We start from the raw sequence: 20,946 nt of genomic DNA on the forward strand, positions 1-20,946 counted from the left end.
CTCCTGGAGCGCTGCAGCTCACGTAAGCCTCCTGTGGCTGAACCATGAAAGAAGGCATGTACAGATTTCTACAGACTCTGAGGTGATGAAGAACAGTGGCATCTTCCAGAATGCAAAGCGATCTGGGATGTAAAAAATGTATTTGGATTGAATTCTATAGAAGTTTGTCAAGGACCTGTGTTCCTGAACTATGAAACATGTAGTATGCAGGCTAAGGAATAGTTTATAAATAAATAAATGATCTGAATAGTAAAAAATACATAGACATATTTAAACATAAATTTTAGTCAACATTTTAACTGATCAATCATGAAATTTTAACTTATCCACCATGAAAGAAGTTTTCAAGTTCTAAAAATACTATTAGTGATTATATCGGCAAAAAGTAGTTATTAGCTCTTCAAGATCTACTTTGAAAAATTTTTTAAATTTGAAATTTATTTATTCATTTGAAAGACAGAACAAGAGAGAGAGAAAGAGAAAGAGAAATAGAGACAGGAATCTTCCATTTGCTGGTTCACTCCCCAAATGATTGCAACAGCTAGGGCTGAGCCAGGCTTAAGCTAAGAGCCAGGAACTCCATCTGGGTCTCTCACAGAAGTGGCAGGAACTCAAACACTTGAAGCATCATTTGTTTGTCTCAGGCACAATAGCAGGAAGCTGGAATGGAAATGGAGGCAGGACTGGTTCCCAGGCATCTCATAGGAGATGTAGGTGTCACAAGTTGCAGTTTAACCCACTGTGTCACAACATTCTGTTTTTAAAGATAAAAATTCTGGGGCAAGCATTTTGGTGTACCTGGTAAACCCACCAGCTGGGATGCCAGCATCCCATATGGGCACCAGTTTGTGTCCTGGCTACTCCACTTCCAAACCAGCTCCCTGCCAATAGCCTGGGAAAAGCAGCACAAGATGGCCCAAGTGTTTGGGCCCCTGTTACCCACATAGGAGACCCAGATGACACTCTGGCTACTGGTTTCAGCCTGGCAAAATGCTGGCCATTGTGGCCATCTGGGGAGAGAACAAGTAGATATACAAAAGCGATCTCTCTCTCTTTCAAGTAAATAAATAGATCTTTTTTAAAAAGTAAAAATCCTTACATTTATTTTGGTACTTATTATGAATAGATCTTTTTAACTAAGCTAAAAGTTTATTAGGATTGATGCTTTCTTTCAAGTGGGCTATCTCAACTCTGTTTTTCCAAAACCTTCGTAATTTTCAACATATAATTCTGCAATAGATGCTAACACTCAGAAAATTTTTAGTATAATTAACTTAATCTACTCAAAAACAGTCATTGACAATGACACAGTCACTGTATGGCTTAAAAATAGGTCAAGTTATGTCTCTCATCTAACAATGCCTTCTGAGTCACAAGACACTGGCACGCCAGTGACACAATCTAACAGTCTGAGTCACAAATTGCTGTCTCGCTTTGCGGATTTCTGAAAACTGTTGTAGCCACGAATTGAAATTAACAAAAAATGTCGATACTTACTAGATGAATTCCGATTCATTTGTACCTAAGGTAGAAATATAAAAACTAAGTACCATTAAATAATTTAATTCAGTAATGAATTATTCAGTAAAATGTAAATATTAGGAAACTAATTTTAAGTTGTTTTTAGTATATCTGCTCAACTGAAAAATTGTATGAGTACTTACATAAAAGACACAGGAAAAAAAACTTACAGTAGTTTTTGTTTTATAGCAAAAAATAACAAGGCATATATTTTTAACATCCATTAAAATGTTTTAAAATAACAAAATGTTAATATCTATAGTAAGAAACTGTGACTTGGTAATCTAAAAAATTTAACAAATATTCTGAAAACCAACATTCAAACGTTATGATGATATTTTAAGCTGATAGGCAAAAATCCAAAAACTTACACTTACCGGACTGTGTCTCTGGTAGTACATGTAAGGAAAAAGAAAGACATAGTATTCATATTAGAATTTCAAATACAGTATGAGTATTTTCCTATTCTAATAACCTGCAGTTCTCTTCAGAATCATACCTAAAATTCATCTTAAAGCACATGTACTGTCAGAGGAAAAATACATATTTGTTAAATAACAAACTGAGCAACAAAATCTACATAAAGACGTCTTTTCAAATTGAATATTAACCATTAAGATTTCTTATTTTCCTAAGTATGAAATTAATACATGTTCATTGTTTTTAAAATAGTGAAAAGCACAAAAGAGAAAATTTAAAACCATCCATGATTTCCCTCTCCAAATACAAACATTTAATATTTGTGTGTATACACACATGTTTTTTTTTTTTTTTTTTTTTTTTTTTTTTTTTTTTTTTTGACAGGCAGAGTGGACAGTGAGAGAGAGAGACAGAGAGAGAAAGGTCTTCCTTTGCCGTTGGTTCACCCTCCAATGGCCGCCGCTGCAGCCGGCGCACCGCGCTGATCCTGGCAGGAGCCAGGAGCCAGGTGCTTTTCCTGGTCTCCCATGGGGTGCAGGGCCCAAGCACCTGGGCCATCCTCCACTGCACTCCCTGGCCATAGCAGAGAGCTGGCCTGGAAGAGGGGCAACCGGGACAGAATCCGGCGCCCCAACCGGGACTAGAACCCGGTGTGCCGGCGCCGCAAGGTGGAGGATTAGCCTATTGAGCCACGGCGCCGGCTTACACACATGTATTTTTAAGAAATGTTTGGGGCTGGTGCTGTGGCTCAGCGGGTTAACGCCCTGGCCTGAAGCGCCCGCATCCCATATGGGCTCTGGTTCTAGTCCCGGCTGCTCCTCTTCCAGTCCCGCTCTCTGCTATGGCCTGGGAAAGCAGTAGAAGATGGCTCAAGTCTTTGGGCTCCTGCATCACGTGGAAGACTGGGAGGAAGCTCCTGGCTCCTGGCTTCGGATCAGCGCAGCTCCAGCCATTGTGGCCATCTGGGGAGTGAACCATTGGATGGAAGACCTTGCCCTCTGTCTCTACCTCTCTCTGGAACTCTGTCTTTCAAATAAATAAAAATATATCTTAAAAAAAGAAATGTTTAAAGTTTATTTGAGAGGCAGAGACAGAAAGACAGGAAGAGAGAGGGAAAGACAGATAGAAAAGCTTCATGCACTGGTTCACGGCCCAAGTGCCCACAACAACAAGGGGCAAGCCTGGGCCAGCGCTAGGAGCCAGATAGACAACCCAAATCTCCCATATGGGTGGAGGGTCCCAGTTACTTCAGCTATCATCTGCTACCTTTCAAGGTCTGCGCGGGTGGGGACTGCAGTTAGGAGCCAGAGCTGGGAACTGAACCCCGGCACTCTGATGCGGATGTGGTGTCTCAACCACTAAAGGATAAAGGTCTACTAATAAACAGATATGTTAAATCAGTTACATTCTTATGTAATAAAAATTCTGAATAGCTCATAATCTCCAATCTCATATATGCACATATTTTAAGCAACTCTCTTTATAATTCAACATTAATCTTGATGTTAAATAGTAAAAATACAATAAGACTTCACTTAAGAAATCTTTTTTGGTGGAAAAAGTAGCCTTAAAAGGAAATACTGACATGCATAACTGGGGGAAAACTTTTGTTTTTCTAATATACAGACTACTTTAAATATATAGATAACAGTCTGAAATGCTGACTATTTTTATTCTTTATTATCAAGAACATATTTATTTTTCCCCACAGTGCAATATTTCTGAATTTAGAATATGAAAACGCAATCAGATTTATTATGGCAGTGCTTTATTTCTCTCTCAAAAGCAAATATTCAGTGAAAGACAAAAAAAGTAAAGATAAAACTTAATTCTTAATTTTTAAGGAATTTCCTTTTATTTAAGTTCCACAAAACATGGAAAAGAAATTTTAAAGTTAGAAAAGAGAAAGATTAACACAGTTTACAAAATTCTTCCTGAGATATACAGCACTGCTTATAAAATATAGCAACTAACAGACAGAAAAATATCTACATTTTCAGTTTCTTACAAACCACTTTCAATAGCAAGCCAAACTACACCAAACTGACAAGCTTATTTGCCTGTACAGAAAGTATGAACTAAATACTTTCTCATCCAACATGCTGAACTACTTCTTAGTAATGGTTCATTTTTTATCATTCCTAAAACAAGCCAGACACAGGCAGATAAGAAAAATCAAGGCTGCAAAATAAACATAAAATAAACTTGCTTATGTTCTTACTTACAGAAACTGCTGGAGAGAGTGTTATATTCCCAATAGATACTTTCAATTCATCTAAAGAAGCCATTGTGTGATGGGAGTTACTTGGATGCATAGGCTTAATCTCTATCCGATACTTCTTTGGTTCTTCATCTTCAGAGTCAGAATCACTAGATGAGTAGAAATGGTTCTCTTTGGTATGTGAGTTTCAGTTAAAGAATTAAGCTTTTAAATTACCTTAAGGCATAACCAGCTTTCCATACATTTATAAAAAGGAGTCATATTATGTTTACAACCCAAAGAAGCTTTAAGTCATACATTATTTTGGTACATGCTGATACAAAATGTAAGAATACCCAGAAAATGAAAGGATATCATTTTGATTTGCTTCTGGTTTAATACTATAGCCTTCTTCATCTACATCAGGAATGTTCTATGGGAAAAGAAAAAAAAGAAATATTATAATAACACCTCCAATTTACAAAACCCTTAAAGATAAGTAAGATTGTCTTAACTATTACTGAGGAACTAAACCATTTATCAAATTTCAATGACATTAACAAAATTAACAGCACTGGGGAAATTACATATTTTTAGTTAATTTAGTTAATTAGCTCTACTGCCTCAGGTATATGAAAGGGGAAAAAACTGAAAAGTCAAATGACCCATAATTTCAAGGCAAGAAATCACCAAGATGAAGATCAATTCAGATTGTTTAAAATCTATAGTTTCTATTATAACTCAGGTGGAATAAGTGATATTTAAGAAGTACTATCAAGGTTAAATTATCTCAATTTTATTAAAAATCCTACAGCAATATAAGACCCAGTGGGCATTTAAGCAGCTTAAAATAGAAATGAGCTAATGAAACTATGATGGAGCTAACGACAAGGATATGTTGGAGAAATACACTGTCATGCAAACAACAGAGTGTACTTGCACAACCTTGACATTACAGCCTACTACACACCCAGGCTCTGTTGTATTTTTGGTACAGACTACTACTCTTAGCCCATGATAACCAAAACACCAGGAGATTAAATCAAGCCCAGCCAAAAATGGTGCAAGACAGCCGGCGCCATGGCTCAATAGGCTAATCCTCCACCTTGCGGCGCCGGCACACCGGGTTCTAGTCCCGGTTGGGGCGCCGGATTCTGTCCCGGTTGCCCCTCTTCCAGGCCAGCTCTCTGCTATGGCCAGGGAGTGCAGTGGAGGATGGCCCAGGTGCTTGGGCCCTGCACCCCATGGGAGACCAGGAAAAAAAGCACCTGGCTCCTGGCTCCTGCCATCGGATCAGCGCGGTGCGCCGGCTGCAGCGGCAGCCATTGGAGGGTGATCCAACGGCAAAAGGAAGACCTTTCTCTCTCTGTCTCTCTCTCTCACTGTCCACTCTGCCTGTCCAAAAAAAAAAAAAAAAAAAAAAAAAATGGTGCAAGACACATATCCAGCATGAAGCTCAAGGCTGCTGCCACCATGACATGGCATTCTGCTTTACAGCAGACTTTTGGCTATCAAAAGTTTTTGAGGCTAATAGATACATGAGACCATGGTACTATTATATATTTTTTGTACTTGTTTAAAGTTAATCATAGTAAGAAGTTAAAAATATTCTAGTTGAGGGGCCAGTGCTACGGCATAGAGGGTAAAGCCATTGCCTGCAGTGCCAGCATTCCATAAGGGCGCCAGTTTGAGTACTGGCTGTGCCACTTCCGATCCAGCTCTCTGCCATGGCCTGGGAAAGCAACAGAAGGATGGTCCAAGTCCTTGGGCCCTGTACCCACATGGGAGACCTCAAGGAAGCTCCTGAGTCCTGGTTTCCAATTGGCCCAGCTCTGGCTGTTGAGGCCATTTGGGAAGTGAACCAGTGAACCTTCTGGGTGGGAAACCCAGAAGGAGCTCCTGGCTCCTGGCTCCTGGCTCCTGGCTTCGGATCGGTGTAGCTCCGGCAGTTGTGGCCAATTGGGGAGTGAACCAGCAGACAGAAAACCTCAATCTCTCTGCCTCTCCTTCTCTCTCTGTGTAACTCTTTCAAATAAATAAATAAATCATTAAAAAAAATTCTAGTTGAGAGTAAAAAAACCCACAGAAGGTGGTAAATAATACTGTTCAGATGGAAATTAGTTTCAAAGTATTTCAACAAGGGCTGGCCTTGTGATGTAGTGGGTAAAGCTGCCACCTGCAATACCAGCATTCCATATGGGCATCAGTTTGAGACCTGGATGTTCCACTTCCAATCCAGCCCCTTGCTAATGCACCTGGGAAAGCAGCAGAAAATGGCTCAAGTCCTTGGATCCCTGCACCCACGTGGGAGACCTCAAGGAATCTCCTGGCTCCTGGTTTCCAATTGACCCAGCTTTGGCTGTTGAGGCCATTTGGGAAGTGAACCAGTGAATAGAAGATCTCTCTCTTCTCTCTCTGTAAACTCCATCTTTCAAATAAAAAAATCTTTTAAAACAGCTTTAAGAAAGCAATTTCTGTTCACATTACAAAATCCCATAGGTGAAAAGATGATGAAAGGGTACTAAAAATAAGGAAGAGAAATATCATAAAGACAGAACGGTCAACATTCAGTTTGGATGTTCAGGAAAAGTTTTTTTCAAGTTAAAGAAATTGATCATACCAGAAAGCAGAAGAGGAGCCATCAAACACAATGGATATTGCAGAAACCAATGGAAAGGAAAGGAAACAAGGTCCTTTAAGGGTCAATAAGATGGGACCAGTGCTGTGGCATAGCAGGTAAAGCTGCCACCTGCTATGCCAGAATTCCATATGGGCACCGGTTTGAGTCTTGGCTCCACTTCTGATCCAGCTCTCTGCTGTGGCCTGGGAAAGCAGTGGAAGATGGCCCAAGTCCTTGGGCCCCTGCACCTGCATGGGAAACCTGGAAGAAGCTCCTGGCTCCGGGCTTCAGATCGGCTCAGCTCCAGTTGTTGTGGCCATCTGGGGAGTGAACCAGCAGATGGAAGACCTCTCTCTCTGCCTCTCTGTAAGTCTGTCTTTCAATTAAATAAATATTAAAAAAAAAAAAAAAGGTGGGAGGGTCTACAAGAAATAAGATAAAACAATGAGGTCTTAGTTCCTCAGGGAGAAGGAAAAAAATGAAAGGAACAAGCATTTGGGTTGAAACACCACAGAAATCTTCAAAGTGAATAAACAGGTAAGACTGCTGGGTGTTAGGGGGGAGGGGAGGCAGGGTACAGTAAGGTAAGAGGAATGATAGTCAAGCAAATGGAAATACAGACCACAAGCCAATAAACAGAGGTAAAAGACAACCAAGAAAAGTAAAATTACACACAAAGACTACAAATTCCAAAGTTTGAAAATGCACTGTGGTGGTGAAGTAGTGGGGAAACACATTAACTCATACACTGCTGGTGTAAATGTAGAATGGTGCAACACCTATAGACAGAAATTTGGCAATACTTAAGAAAACTATATACACATTTACCCTTTCACCCCAAAACTCACTTCTAGGGCTAAGAATCACTCCAAAGACATACCTCAAACAATTTACAAGTACATATACACAGTTATTCATCAAACATTATTTATAAACTCAGAATTATTATAAACTACTTATAAAATCTGAATTACTACAAATTACCTAAAGGGTCAAACATATTTGAATAAATTACAGCACAAAGACAAAATGGAATACTATGCGTCTATAAAAAAAAAAGACAACAATTTCTATGACCTAACATGGAGTGATTTCCAGGGAAACAATGCTAACTGAAAAAAGTCAAGGATAAAAGAAAATATCTATATCTACCTATCTTTTACATATGAGGGGGAAAATAATACATACATACATATATACATACATACATATACATATGTATGTATTATCTCCTTATCTTTATGGAAATAGAAACATCAGAATGAAAATCAGAATACAATAAAATTGGTTATTTTCAGTAAGCACAATTCAAGTAAGAGAATATTTCTATTTTATGGAAATACATAATTAAGTAGTTAGGGATAAAGGGCCATAATATACTTAATTTATGCATAAATAGATCATGAACACATGCACATAATACAAAGTACAATGTTTTTAAAGCAAATCTTAAGGGGCCAGCCCTGTGGCATAATAGGTTAAGCCTCTGCCTGTGGCACTAGCATCCCATATGGGTGCTGGTTCATGACCTGACTGCTCTACTTCCAATCCAGCTTCCTGCTGATGGCCTGGGAAAGCAGTGGAAGATGGCCCAAGTGCTTGGTCCTCTGCATCCATGTGGGAGACCCGAAAGAAGCTCCTGGCTCCTGATTGGCCCACTCCAGTCACTGCGGCCATTTGAGGAGTGGACCAGCTGATGAAAGACCTTTCTCTGTGTCTCCCTCTCTCTCTCTGTAACTCTACCTCTCAAATAAATAAATCTTAAAAAAAAAAAAGTAAAAAAAAAAAAGACAAGCAAGTATTATTTTATTATTCGTACGCTAGGAATTATTTCCAAGTTTTAAAAATGAAAATGAAATGTACCAAACAAATTTAAAAAGGCTGCCAAGGAATGCCAGGGTATTGCAGCAAACCTACTTTGATGGTTAGGCATGCCATTCTCCTCCAAACATCCCCTAAAGCTCAGCAAGCAGGCACAACACAGGGTCGTGGAGAACTGAGAGCAGCAACTACGTGATCATAGTTTCACACAGTCTAATGTGGCCAGCACTGAGTTAACTGATGGAAATAAAGACTAGAAAGGACAAATCTAATGACAAGGTTCGTAATCTTGACACTAGAAGTAGAGCACTTTCCTTGAACTGTACATACTATTTCTTACTATGCTAATATTACCTTAAAATACTTTAAAAATACAGAAAATATGCCTACTGTGAATTCATTAGGAATCAGAATAAAAAGCTTTTTCAAAATACTTTATCCACATTTCAAGTAATCTTGAATATACAAAGTATTTAGTTTCCTGGAAGTTCTAAGATTGTTAACTGTTAGTACTTTCAATTTGTTAGCAACATTATTACTTATATACTACTATGATGTAGTAATTTAAAATAATGCTGAGGTATTTTCTATAAGGCTGATTAAGCTGCATTGGATCACCTTTCTGTGCAGATGGTCAAAATGCTACAGAGTGACAGCAACCAATAAGAAAATTATAAACTGATTCATTCAAAAGATCAAAATAAAAATGGAATTCTAAAAAAGATTCAAATAATCTACAGAAAGACAAGGAAAAGAAATGAAAGCAAAAAACAGAGGAATAAACAAAAACTAAACTAAAACAAAAACTAAGCAGGCAGACTTGAGTCCTGATATCATCAAATGCACATGGTTCAAATATATCAATTAGGAGATACAGTTTGGAAGAATGGATTTTAAAAAACATGATCCAACCATATAATGACTATAAGCTACTCCAAATACACTGGCATTGATAGGTTGAAAGAAAAAGGATGGAAAAATTATGCTATCCTATCATTAATAATTTTAAAAAAGGCAAGGTGGCCAACTTAAAATTAAATAAAGCAGATTTCAAAAGAAATGTTTCCGGGGCTGGCGCTGTGGTGTAGCGGGTCAAGCTGCCACCTGCAGTGCCGACATCCCGTGTGGGCACCGGTTCGAGTCCCGGCTGCTCCACTCCTGTCCAGCTCTCTGCTATGGCCTGGGAAAGCAATGGAAGATGGCCCAAGCCCTTGGGTCCCAGAAGAAGCTCCTGGCTTCAGAAAGGTGTGCAGCTCCGGCCGTTGCAGCCAGTTGGGGAGTGAGCCAACGGATGGAAGACCTCTCTCTCTCTGCCTCTCCTTCTCTCTCTGTGTAACTCTTTCAAGTAAAATAATAAATAAATCTAAAAAAAAAAAAAAAAGAGATGTTTTCAGGACCAGAGACGAGTATAACATCTATACAAAAAGCATGTAACAATCTGCGTAGCAGCTTTATTTCAATAGCCAAAAGTTGGTTAAACAAATTTTAGTACCCCAGTAACACAGAATACTACTCAGCAATACAGAAGAACAAACTGTTCATACCACAAAAAACTTGATGAATTTGTAGAGAACTATACTGAATGAAACAAATCAATCTCAAAGGGGTATCTACTGTATGATTCCATTCAGGTAACACTCTTCGAGGAGGCAAGTTACAGAAATGGAACAGATATTAGTGGTTTACAGAGGTTACGGTGGGGGCAGGGAGGAGGAAGGAAGAGAAGTGGCTACAAAAGGGCAAACATGAGGGATCTTTGCAATAATGAAAATATTATGTCTTAGCTGAATTAGGATCAATATCCTAGTTGCACTGCTTTACTATAATTTTGCAAGATATTAACACAAGAAAGGGGTGAAAGGTACACAGTACCATCCTGGACTATCTTTGCAATATCCTGTAAACGTACAATTATTTTAAAATGAAACATTTTTTCCTAAAGTAGTGATTCTAAGTATATTAACTTTTCAATGCTAAAACTATTCACAGAAACTATTAATAACAAAAACTTACACATCACTTGTACATATCATTAACCATTCAATCCATGGTTTCCACAGTGGGGCCCACATTGCTAAAACAAAGCATTAGGTCAAAAATAATATGAAGAGCAAAGCAGGCAACTCCACTCACTAATTTTATAGGAGGATGTTTAGAAAAATATACCAGGTGTGTGTGTGTGTGTGTGTGTGTGTGTGTGTGTGGCAGCACTGTAGTGTAGCCATGGCATATGATGCCAGCATCCCATATTTGAGTGTTAGAACTCCACTTCCAATCCAGCTTCTAACCTATGTGAGAGTTCCAGATGGAGTTCCAGACTCCTGGTTTGGGCCTGGCCCAGACCTGGCTGTTGCAGTCATTTAGTGAGTGAATAAAAAGATTGATGAGCTCTCTCACTCTCCCTCATCTCGCTCACTGTCCCTCTGTGTCCCGCTACACTACAAATAAATAAATCAATACACAAATCTTTAAAAAAAAAAAAAAAACAACAGTATATTGGGATAGAGTTCAACAGTCTCTCTCTGGTCTGGATACTCTTGCCAAAACTAAAAAAAAAAAAAAGGGACAACTCATATTTCATTGGTCAACTCTCAAAAGATTCAAGCTTCAAATTAATTCTTAAAAATTATACATACCTTTCAAAAGACGAACAAGAAACCAACAATACTCCTACAAAACAGCCTATTGACGTTTTTAAAAGTAATTAGTAAGACAAGGCCATGAATAGGCCATAAATAAATAATTTGACCATCAATAAAAGCAAACAACAAAAAAAAATGAAAGCCTCCTTCCCCTGCTAATCACCACTATATTCCCTCTCCTCAAAGGCAACTACAGACATGACTTGTAACTCATTCTTTAAAAAAATATATATTTATATTTTTAAAATGGTAAGCATTTAAAAGATCATATATGGCTTTTATTTAGTAAGTTCTTTCCATATCAGCAGACACAGATCAACCTAATTCTTTATAACATCTAACCATTACCCCATCGAGTGAACGTTTAATAATTTAACTAGTTCCATTTTGACAGATGCTTTGGAGCTTCCAGTTTTCTGCTAATATAAACAAGGTTAAAATAAACATCTATCTCTCCCTTACCTTCTATACATGCATAAATCTTGATCATGTGCATGTGTATATAAATACAAGTACACATCAAGCATTATGCATACAGCCTGAACAGGAAAATCGTGGCAGGAAGAGTGCAGGGTCAACATGCAAAAGCTTTTCTTATTTGGGGTGATACAGCCAAGTTACCACAAGACAGATGTTACCAATTTAAATCTTACCAATAATATAAGTATCTCAAAGCTTTCGCCAACAGGACTGGAACTAATAATTTCATTCAGCAGTTCTGAGTAACATTGACTACGTTTATTCCCTACTTTCATTTCTTTGGATGGAGACTGCCCTTTTCCTACTGGGCTCACTTACCTTTTGTACTGATTTATATGAAAACTTTATAAATCAAAGTAATTAATCCTTTGTCCCACGTCTTAAAAATAGGTTCTGCCAGCTTATCTTGGGTGATTCAAGTTGTCTTATGGTATATTCTTTCTAATTCTGTTAAGTCTTTTATTTCTTCAAATTTATGAATAACTTCTTAAATGGCATTAGAATTTTGTGTCCTCTTTTAAAATTCCTTTCCTAACTCCACATAAGCACTAGCTAACATTCAAAACTGGATAGTATTAATCACATAGAATGGTATCAAATTAGCTATTAAGAAAATTAAGTTTATTCACTGTTGTTATCATCAAGTAAATGCTGTAAATAACTAATTCAGAAATGAAATGCATGATGAGTGCTACAGCAAATATCAAACACATCAGGTGATTTTTTTCATTAACTGCTTAACCAAGGGTATCAAACAGGCAACTAAGGTAACTGTTCTAACTCCAAAAACACTGTGATGATTTTAACCCCAGAACATTAGAATTTGTTCTTAATTTTTAATAAATTCATTAACAAATTATAATTTTCTCACTTTAAAGCTGAAATATGAAATAAAAAATACTAGTTTTGGGGCCGGCACTGTGGCATAGTGGGTTAAAGCTCTGGCCTGAAGTGCCGGCATCCCATATGGGCGCCGGTTCTAGTTCTGGCTGTTCCTCTTCCGATCCAGCTCTCTGTTATGGCCTGGGAAGGCAGTATAAGATGGCCCAAGTCCTTGGGCCCCTGTACCCATGAGGGAGACCCAGAAGAAGCTCCTGGTTTCGGATCAGCACAGCTCTGGCCATTGCAGCCATCTAGGGAGTGAACCAGCAGATAGAAGACCTCTCTGTCTCTACCTCTCTGTGTAACTCTGACTTTCAAATAAATAAACTAAATATTTAAAAAAAATTTTTAAATACTATTTTATCTTAGTTAAGTAACATAAAACACAGTATGTCACAGATTCTTTTTATGCATTTATTTTGGTATATTATGCCATTAAAGATCAAAATCTTTGAGGCAAAGGAAACAACAGTTAGCAGAGTAGGAACAATAAGCAAGGGAGACAGGTTACAACTCCCACACTTATCAACATGGTCAGTGGCTAATTAACGAAGTCCTTCAAGACATTACTTACAGTTTTTGGTAAATCTACTCGCCCACTGTAAACATAAAGAGCTCCATTTGATGTTTTTTTTTTAATTACATATAAAGGAATACTTTTAACCAAGACATATGAACAAACCTTCTTTTAAAACAGTGCAGGAACACAGAAAAGTACTGGCTATGGTTGCTTGTGTTATTTCTAAAATGATAATCTTGAAACTCAAATGCATGCATGAACAATCAAGGTTGTATTTTAATAGAGACTTAAGAATAAATTAGTAGGAGCATTACATTTAAAAATAAAGTATACGGATTTTATATCTGGCAAGAAAATGTAATATGACACAAGACAACCCCAATTTTAAAAGTAAAATATCCACTCTTCGAAAGTAGTTAGAAATAATTTGTACTTATTAGGAAATCATCTAGCAATACAAAGCCAAAAGTGTATCTGTAAAATAATTTCAACAGAGAATTTATAATAACATAGTTAGCATTTTTCTTTGCAAGATGGGTAAACAATTCAACTCAAATATGTTAAGATTTTCCTAAGGAAAATAAGCTCATTTAAACTGTTTATATAACAAAGTTAAATCTACTTACAAGTGAATCTGCATCAGGACATTCCCTATTAAAACAAAATATGAGAAATATTCAACTGTTAAAAATGATATAATTAGCAATTATTTCTAACATGTCTGCCTTGTTGTATACACATTTCTCTTATTTAAACTCTACATAAACATTTAGAGAAATCAAATCATGAAGATTAAAACATATCATTATTTTAAATTCAAAATAAGCCTTCCCTATATCTGAAACACCTGACAAGATACAATATAGTTTAAAGTATTCTAAAAACTATTTTCAAAAGTATTTCTTGGCTGGCGCCGGGGCTCAACTGGCTAATCCTCCGCCTGCAGCGCCGGCAATCCGGGTTCTAGTCCCAGCTGGGGGGCCGGATTCTGTCCCGGTTGCTCCTCTTCCAGTCCAGCTCTCTGCTGTAGCCCGGGAAGGCAGTGGAGGATGGCCCAAGTGCTTGGGCCCTGCACCCGATGGGAGACCAGGAAGAAGCACCTGGCTCCTGGCTTTGGATCAGCGCAGTGTGCCAACCACAGCAGCCATTTGAGGGGTGAACCAATGGAAAAAAGTCTTTTCTCTCTGTCTCTCTCTCTCTCTCTCACTGTCTAACTCTGCCTGTCAAAAAATAAAAAAGTATTTCTTTTCTGTGAATATACTCAATATGTTCATCACTTAAATGATAGAATACTACTTCCCAACTACATATTACATTAGACTTAGAAGGTTACTCCAACTGAAAGTCTACTCATCAAGAAAATTGTCAGTATTATAAGGCTTTCTTGTGGCTTTTCACTTAGGTAGAGAAAGATTTTGTTTTTTTCTTTTTAAATACCCTTTTTTAAAAAAAAGCTAGGCTTTAAAAAAAAGTCTACATTAAGTGGCAAGTAGTCTAAAACTTAACAATGGTGGTTACATATTTACTGGTAAATGACATTTTTAAAATAAAAATTTTTAATGTTCCAGGTTTTTTTTAAGATTTTTATTTGAAAGATAGAAAAACAGAGAGACAAAGATAGATCTTCTATCTGTTGGTTTACTCCCCGAATGGCCATAATAGCTGGGGGTAGGCCAGGCTGAAGCCAGGAGCCTGAAGCTCCATTTAGGTCTCCCATATGGGTGGCAGGGGTCCAGGTACTTGGACCATCCTCCACTGCCTCCCTAGGTATATTAGCAGGGAGCTAGATAGCAGCACTCCAACATGAGACACTGATGTCCCAAGCGGCGGCTTAATTTGCTGTACCACAATGCTGGCCCCAACACTACAGTTTCATTAAACACTTTCCATAACTTCATAGACACAGAAGACCATATTTCTCCAAATATGTTAAATGAGTAGACTTTCAGTTGGAGTAACCTTCTAAGTCTAATGTAATATGTAGTTGGGAAGTAGTATTCTATCATTTAAGTGATGAACAAAAATGCATTTGTATATAAAGTGAAAACCAGGGGCCAGTACTGTGGTGTAGCAGGTTAAGCTGCTACCTGCAGTGCTGGCATCCCATATGGGTGCTGGGTTCAAGTCCTGGCTACTCCGCTTCCAGTCCAGCTCCCTGCTAATGTGCCTGGGAGTGCAGCAAAAGATGACCCAAGTGCCTGGGCCTCTATTATCCATTTGGAGACCTGGATTAAGCTCCTGGCTTTGGGTTGGCCCAGTCTTGGCCATTGCAGCTATTTGGGGAGTGAACTAGCTCTGCCTTTCAAATAAATTAATAAATCTTTAAAATAATAATATAAAGTGAAAACTATTATTTTAAGCCTAAAACTAAAATAGATATAAATATATAAAATTAAGAACACTAAGGTCATGGTGTTGTAGGCAAGGGTATATTTTAATCTCTATTCCAGATCCTTGTCTCACACAATAAGATTTATAGTTTGAGACATGTATAAGGTGCACAGAGATGACTGATTTGAAAGGTGTGAAAATGAACACACATTCATGTGTGAGTTGTGTTAGTGTGGGTTGTTCCACATGGGAAAATACCTGCTTTGAGTGGGCCAGAGGATTGTCGGAAGACAGCAGAGAAGACCTGGGTAACAAATCCAAGAGTGGTCCATGGCAAAAAGAGGACTCTCCCCCATCTCTGGCCTCTTTTATGAGGGTGGAGTTGGTGCCTCTCCTCCAGGAGAGGAAGAGGAGGAACACAAGAACCTCTGACAGTGCACAGTGGACTCTAACACTGTTCCTGACAAGAAGTTTGAAAGACAGTGGTATTCTTTTCTAATGTTCTCATGGGTAAAGACAAAACAAAACAAGAATCAACCAAGTGGCTTAATGATCACTGGAAAATTATTGATCAAGAAAAACTGGTTCAAAAGAATGGCATACAGGCCACTGCCTGTGATGCCTCCTATATTAGAGCCCAGGTTCAAATCCTGCTGTTTTACTTCCAATCCAGCTTTGCACATTAGCATCTGGGAAGGCAATGGATGGCCCAAGAAGCTGGACCCCTGTCCACCCATGAGGGAGACCAGGATGCAGTTCCTGGCTCCTGGCTTCCACCTGGTCTGGACTTGCTTGATGTGGTCATTTGAAGAGTGAACTAGTGGGTGAAAGAACTCTCTGTCTCTCTCTGTCATCTTAGCATTCAAATAAGTAAATAAATCTTTTAAAAATACCATAAGCTCCTAAATGAACAGTAGTACAAACTATACATTCTAACAAATCATTGTTTACTAACAGATGAACTACATACATTTTGAAAAATTACTTATAAATCAGTCATTTAGACATCAGTACGTATTTCCAATATTGTTGGTTCCATCCCTTTAGCAAAATATCCCCTTCATAAATGCTCAAAAAAGACATCTGCAGAAAAGATGGTAACTACAGAAATAAATCATTTTGCAACTGGTCTTTAGTTATCAACCAAATAGCACTTGGGAGAAAGGGGAGAGACAGACCTTTAGAATGAGGAGAAACTGAGAAATTAGATAACTGAAATGTAAACCAGAAGGCAAATATACTCAAAGTACAAATTCCCTTTGTTGAAAATATGAGTGCCCATCACAGTGTTAAGTCTTCTCAGAGTTCCACTGATTATACTAAGAAGTAGGGATTTCAACTAATTTTTGCCCAATGTTGCTGAGTCACCAAACCATGTAAAATTTCTGATTAGTATCTCTCTAGTCTCAACAGATAGTATAATTATGGAAAGATCCTTTTAATTCTAGCTTGTCCTAGTTAATTATTGCTCAATGATTCTCAATCCCAAGTATATATTAGGAGTCACATGACCACAAAAATACATTAGAACAAAAACTATCCTGGGGCCTCACACCCAGAGAATATAGTTTAATCAGTCTGAGGTATGGCTGGCATACATATATTTATTTTAATCCATTCTAATGTGTAGCCAAGGTAGAAAATTTTATTTAACTAACTAACCACACTAATTCCTTTTATTTTTTTAAGATTTTTTGATTTGAAAGTCAGATTTACAGAAAGAGTGAGAAACACAGAGAGAGAGAGAGAGAGAGAGAGATCTTCCATCTGCTACTTCACTCTACTAGGTGTCTACAACAGCCAGCATTGGGCCAGGCTGAAGTCAGTAAGCAGGAGCTTCATCCAGGTCTCCCTCATGGGTGGCAGGGGCACAAACACTTGAGCCAATCTCTAGTGCTTTTCCCAGGCCATCAGGAGCTGGATTGGAAGTGGAGCAGCCAGACACAGTGGCTTTACCAGCTACATCACAACACCACGCATACTCAATTTCTTAAGTGCTAATTATATATTCTACATTGTATATGAATTTGTTATATCAGATTTGTAACTGAACCAAATATTCCATCTAAAACTGAGATTCATGCATAAATGGTAAAACATATTAGGGTATTTTCTCCCTATTTAACATTCTCCATTTAGGCATACATATATCGTTTATGGTAGATGGCTTTTCATCAATCAAATAGTTGATCAGAGGTTTTCTCTTAAGCATTAAGATTGACAAATTTTTAGGTTTTCTCTGCTGCTTCTTTTTTAAAAATACTCATGTATCATTTTACAAAAATAAAAGCATTTTTAAAAGTTTCAATTTCAGTACATCAAAGCTTCCATCTAGGTCTTAAAATTTTAATAAGTTAATACTTTAAATTAAATACCAGAAAAAGTGGAAAATGCATATATTTTTAGAAAAGTTTGTAATTTTTTACACCTTAGACATATACTTCAGGTTATTTCCCAAGACTTTTTTCTTCACAAATTCAAAACAGTCATATTCTTAACCATTTACAAAAATGAAGAGGATGTGACATTTAATGTACTTACACGGATTCTGCATCCTTTTCCTTTTTAATTATTCCTGGCAAAGCAAAAGTCTTTCTTTTCCTTGGTTTTACACCTTTAAGATAAATGAGTGTTGTTATAGAAACACAGCTATTTCTGATAAATACATTAACGTTACAAATGCATCTTGTATTTTGACACATAATATCTTCATAACTGTTCAAGGTAAATTTAAAATAAGGAAATAAAATTATCATTAAACCTGAGTATTTAAATCATAGTCAGAGTCTGTTCAGACTTTTCTTATGTTAATCCAGCCTACTATTTGCCAAAAGATTACACAACATTGATACGCTCAGTGAAATTCTCTTTTCTTCTCCTGAGTCTCCCCAAAGTCACCTCGGGCAAAATAAGCTAATGGAGATATCTTAATACTTCAAAGAGAGTAAATTATTTGTCATATGAATTTTGTTATAACTGTAGGTCTAATCGAGACAGGGAAGTCTAGAGGGTAACAAAATACAAATATGTTGTAAAGAAAAAAGTGACACTGCATACCTATTAGAAGGAAACATGGAAAGTCTGTAACATGATGTTCTTGTATCCATGTTATCTCTACTATAATCAACATTACAAGAGGACTCTACCATAACTGAGGAGGAAAAATCATCTTTGTTTTTCCTCATTTAACAGTTCTCAATCTTCTTCTTGTGTGACAAATTATTTTTAAGGGTCAATCATTACATTAATTGTTGCTAGAATTCAGCACTGAAAGCTCAGCGGCTGGAAGCAGGCATTTGACCTAGTAGTTAAGACGCCCGCACCTCACATCAGAGTGCCCAAGCACCACTCCCAGCTCCAGCTCCTAATTCCAGCTTCCATTCAACACAGACAGACCCTGAGAGGTAGCACTGATGGCTCAAACAACTGAGTCTCTGCCACCCATGTAGGAGACATGGATTGTATCTCTGCTTCGAGCTACAGTCATAGCCCAACCACGAATTGCAGGTGTTTGGTGAGAGAAGCAGGGAATGAGAGCTTTCTCTCTCTCCCTGTATGTCTCTTTCTGCCTCATAAACTTAAGGGGTGGGGGGAACAAAGGAAGAAAGCAAGCTTAGCTGCTTACTCCTAGAGAAGAGAGCAATAAGAGACCATAGGATGAGGAAAATAAGGACTTCTCAGGGAAACAGAGCTCTTCCGTCTGTTAGTTCACTCCCCAAATGCTTGCAACAGCAGGGCTGGACCAGGCCAAAGCCAAGAGCCTGGACCTCCATCCCAGTCTCCCATATGGGTGGCAGGGATCCAAGTACTTGGGTCATCATCACCTGCTGCCTGCCAGGGTGTGTATCAGCAGGAAGTTAGTAGATTAGAAGCAGAATAGGAACTGGAACCCAGGCACTCCAATAGGGGATGCAAGCATCTTCATCCCTGAACCACACCTGCCCCCTTGTTTTTCCTTTTTTAGCTCACCTAGAACAAAGTCATAATGTACTTGCTATTATGCAAAGTTTAACTCCCTAAACCACACATTCCCACAGCATGTTATGATATTTCAAAAATCAATTACATTTTTATTCTCACAATGTAGGTGTTACTTATTACCCTCACTTTACAAGAAAGCTAAAGTTCAGAAAAATTAAATAATTATTACTCTAAAACAGCTAGCTAGGAAGTCTGAGTTCCAGGACTACCAACTACTCTGATAATGCACTTACATACTACAGCAAACACCTTCTCCAGGTTATTACATAGGGATTGCAAAAAACTGAAGAATGCTTTTAAATTATCTCTGAAAGTTCCCACAATGAGATGCATAAAACGTAAACAAAAATAGCAGGCATCTCTTGGGTTTCATTCTATGAAAAGCACCTGTTTAAAGAGGAATCAGGACTGGCTGTGAACTCCTCCTCAAAGTCAAATCATCACTCATTTTGAATAATGGCTAATGTTAACATTAATGTGTAACCCTATCAACAAATAGGGTAGAACTGCACTATGTGTCAATGAGTAGTGATGAGTTTCATATTCATGGCATTACAAGGGTTAAAGATGGACGTCAATGGAGAAACAATAGTGCGTATCTGAAAGCAAGTAAGAGCAGGCTATATCCAATCTTTTAAAATATGTATTCTAACATGCTAATAATATTCCTTTAGTGGTGGAAAGCATTGTGGTGTAGCAGCTAAAGCCACTGCTTACCACACCAGCATCCCATATGGGCACTGCTTTGTGTCCCAGCAACTCCTCTTCTGATCCAACTCCCTGATAATGGCCCGGGAAAGGCAGCAGAGGATGGTCCAAGTATGTGGGCCCCTGTTATCCATGTGGGAGATCTGGATGAAGCTCCTGGCTCTTGGCTTTGGCCTGGCCCAGCCCCACCACTGTGGCTATCCAGGGAGTAAACCAACAGATGGAGAATCTGGCTCTGTCTTTCCCTCTCTCTATAACTCTTTCAAATAAATAAATCTTTTAAAAACATATTATTTTAGGCAAATATACTGTTTATTTATTATTTGCATCTGCAAGCCTTCAAACCACATTCAGATTTTCCCATCACTCCACAGGTACTGTGCCACTGTGGCAAGCAGCCGCCCTTCTCTTTTCAATGAACATAGGATATGAGCTAGTTGTCATATGGGCTAACATATTAACAACCAGGCAACTCACCTTCAACTGCACTAGCAGGGTCACATTCTTCAAATTCAATAAGACCTGAATAAAAAAACAAAAGAATGACTTCTAATAGAAAACAAACAGGATGAAAAATAATTATCAAATAAATCTCATTATAATGCAACGTTTTAATATTTTTATCTTTAACTGGGAAGTACAACTTGATTTTCTAAAATGTGTTCCAGTATGATTTAGTCTATTGAAATACCAGCAATAATTTTAAAACATAACAGTAAAAAAAAAATGAAACTAGCCTATTAATGACAACAGGTTCCTGAAAACTCTTCATTTGTGACACCACAGAACTGCAGGCACAAGGAACTAGTGTTTCTAGTTC

General features: G+C 37.9%; 1 protein-coding gene across 5 annotated transcripts in view; it reads right to left on the minus strand.

The window, feature by feature from the left end:
* FCHO2 (FCH and mu domain containing endocytic adaptor 2) overlaps window positions 1-20,946 on the minus strand; it is a 129,465-nt gene that overhangs the window by 33,925 nt on the left and 74,594 nt on the right. For 4 of the 5 annotated variants that reach the window (XM_070056561.1, XM_070056564.1, XM_070056563.1 and 1 more), the window contains 7 exons: window positions 20,604-20,648; window positions 17,979-18,051; window positions 13,733-13,757; window positions 4,514-4,574; window positions 4,167-4,339; window positions 1,899-1,910; window positions 1,498-1,522 (listed from right to left, as the gene is read on the minus strand). In XM_070056561.1, the coding sequence (XP_069912662.1) occupies window positions 1,498-1,522; window positions 1,899-1,910; window positions 4,167-4,339; window positions 4,514-4,574; window positions 13,733-13,757; window positions 17,979-18,051; window positions 20,604-20,648 (414 nt within the window). Of the gene's footprint in view, window positions 1-1,497; window positions 1,523-1,898; window positions 1,911-4,166; window positions 4,343-4,513; window positions 4,575-13,732; window positions 13,758-17,978; window positions 18,052-20,603; window positions 20,649-20,946 lie in introns of all 5 variants that reach the window. The other variant, XM_051833239.2, reaches the window with a different exon arrangement.

Source organism: Oryctolagus cuniculus, chromosome 14 (assembly GCF_964237555.1).
Source record: "Oryctolagus cuniculus chromosome 14, mOryCun1.1, whole genome shotgun sequence".
Classification (NCBI taxonomy): domain Eukaryota; kingdom Metazoa; phylum Chordata; class Mammalia; order Lagomorpha; family Leporidae; genus Oryctolagus; species Oryctolagus cuniculus.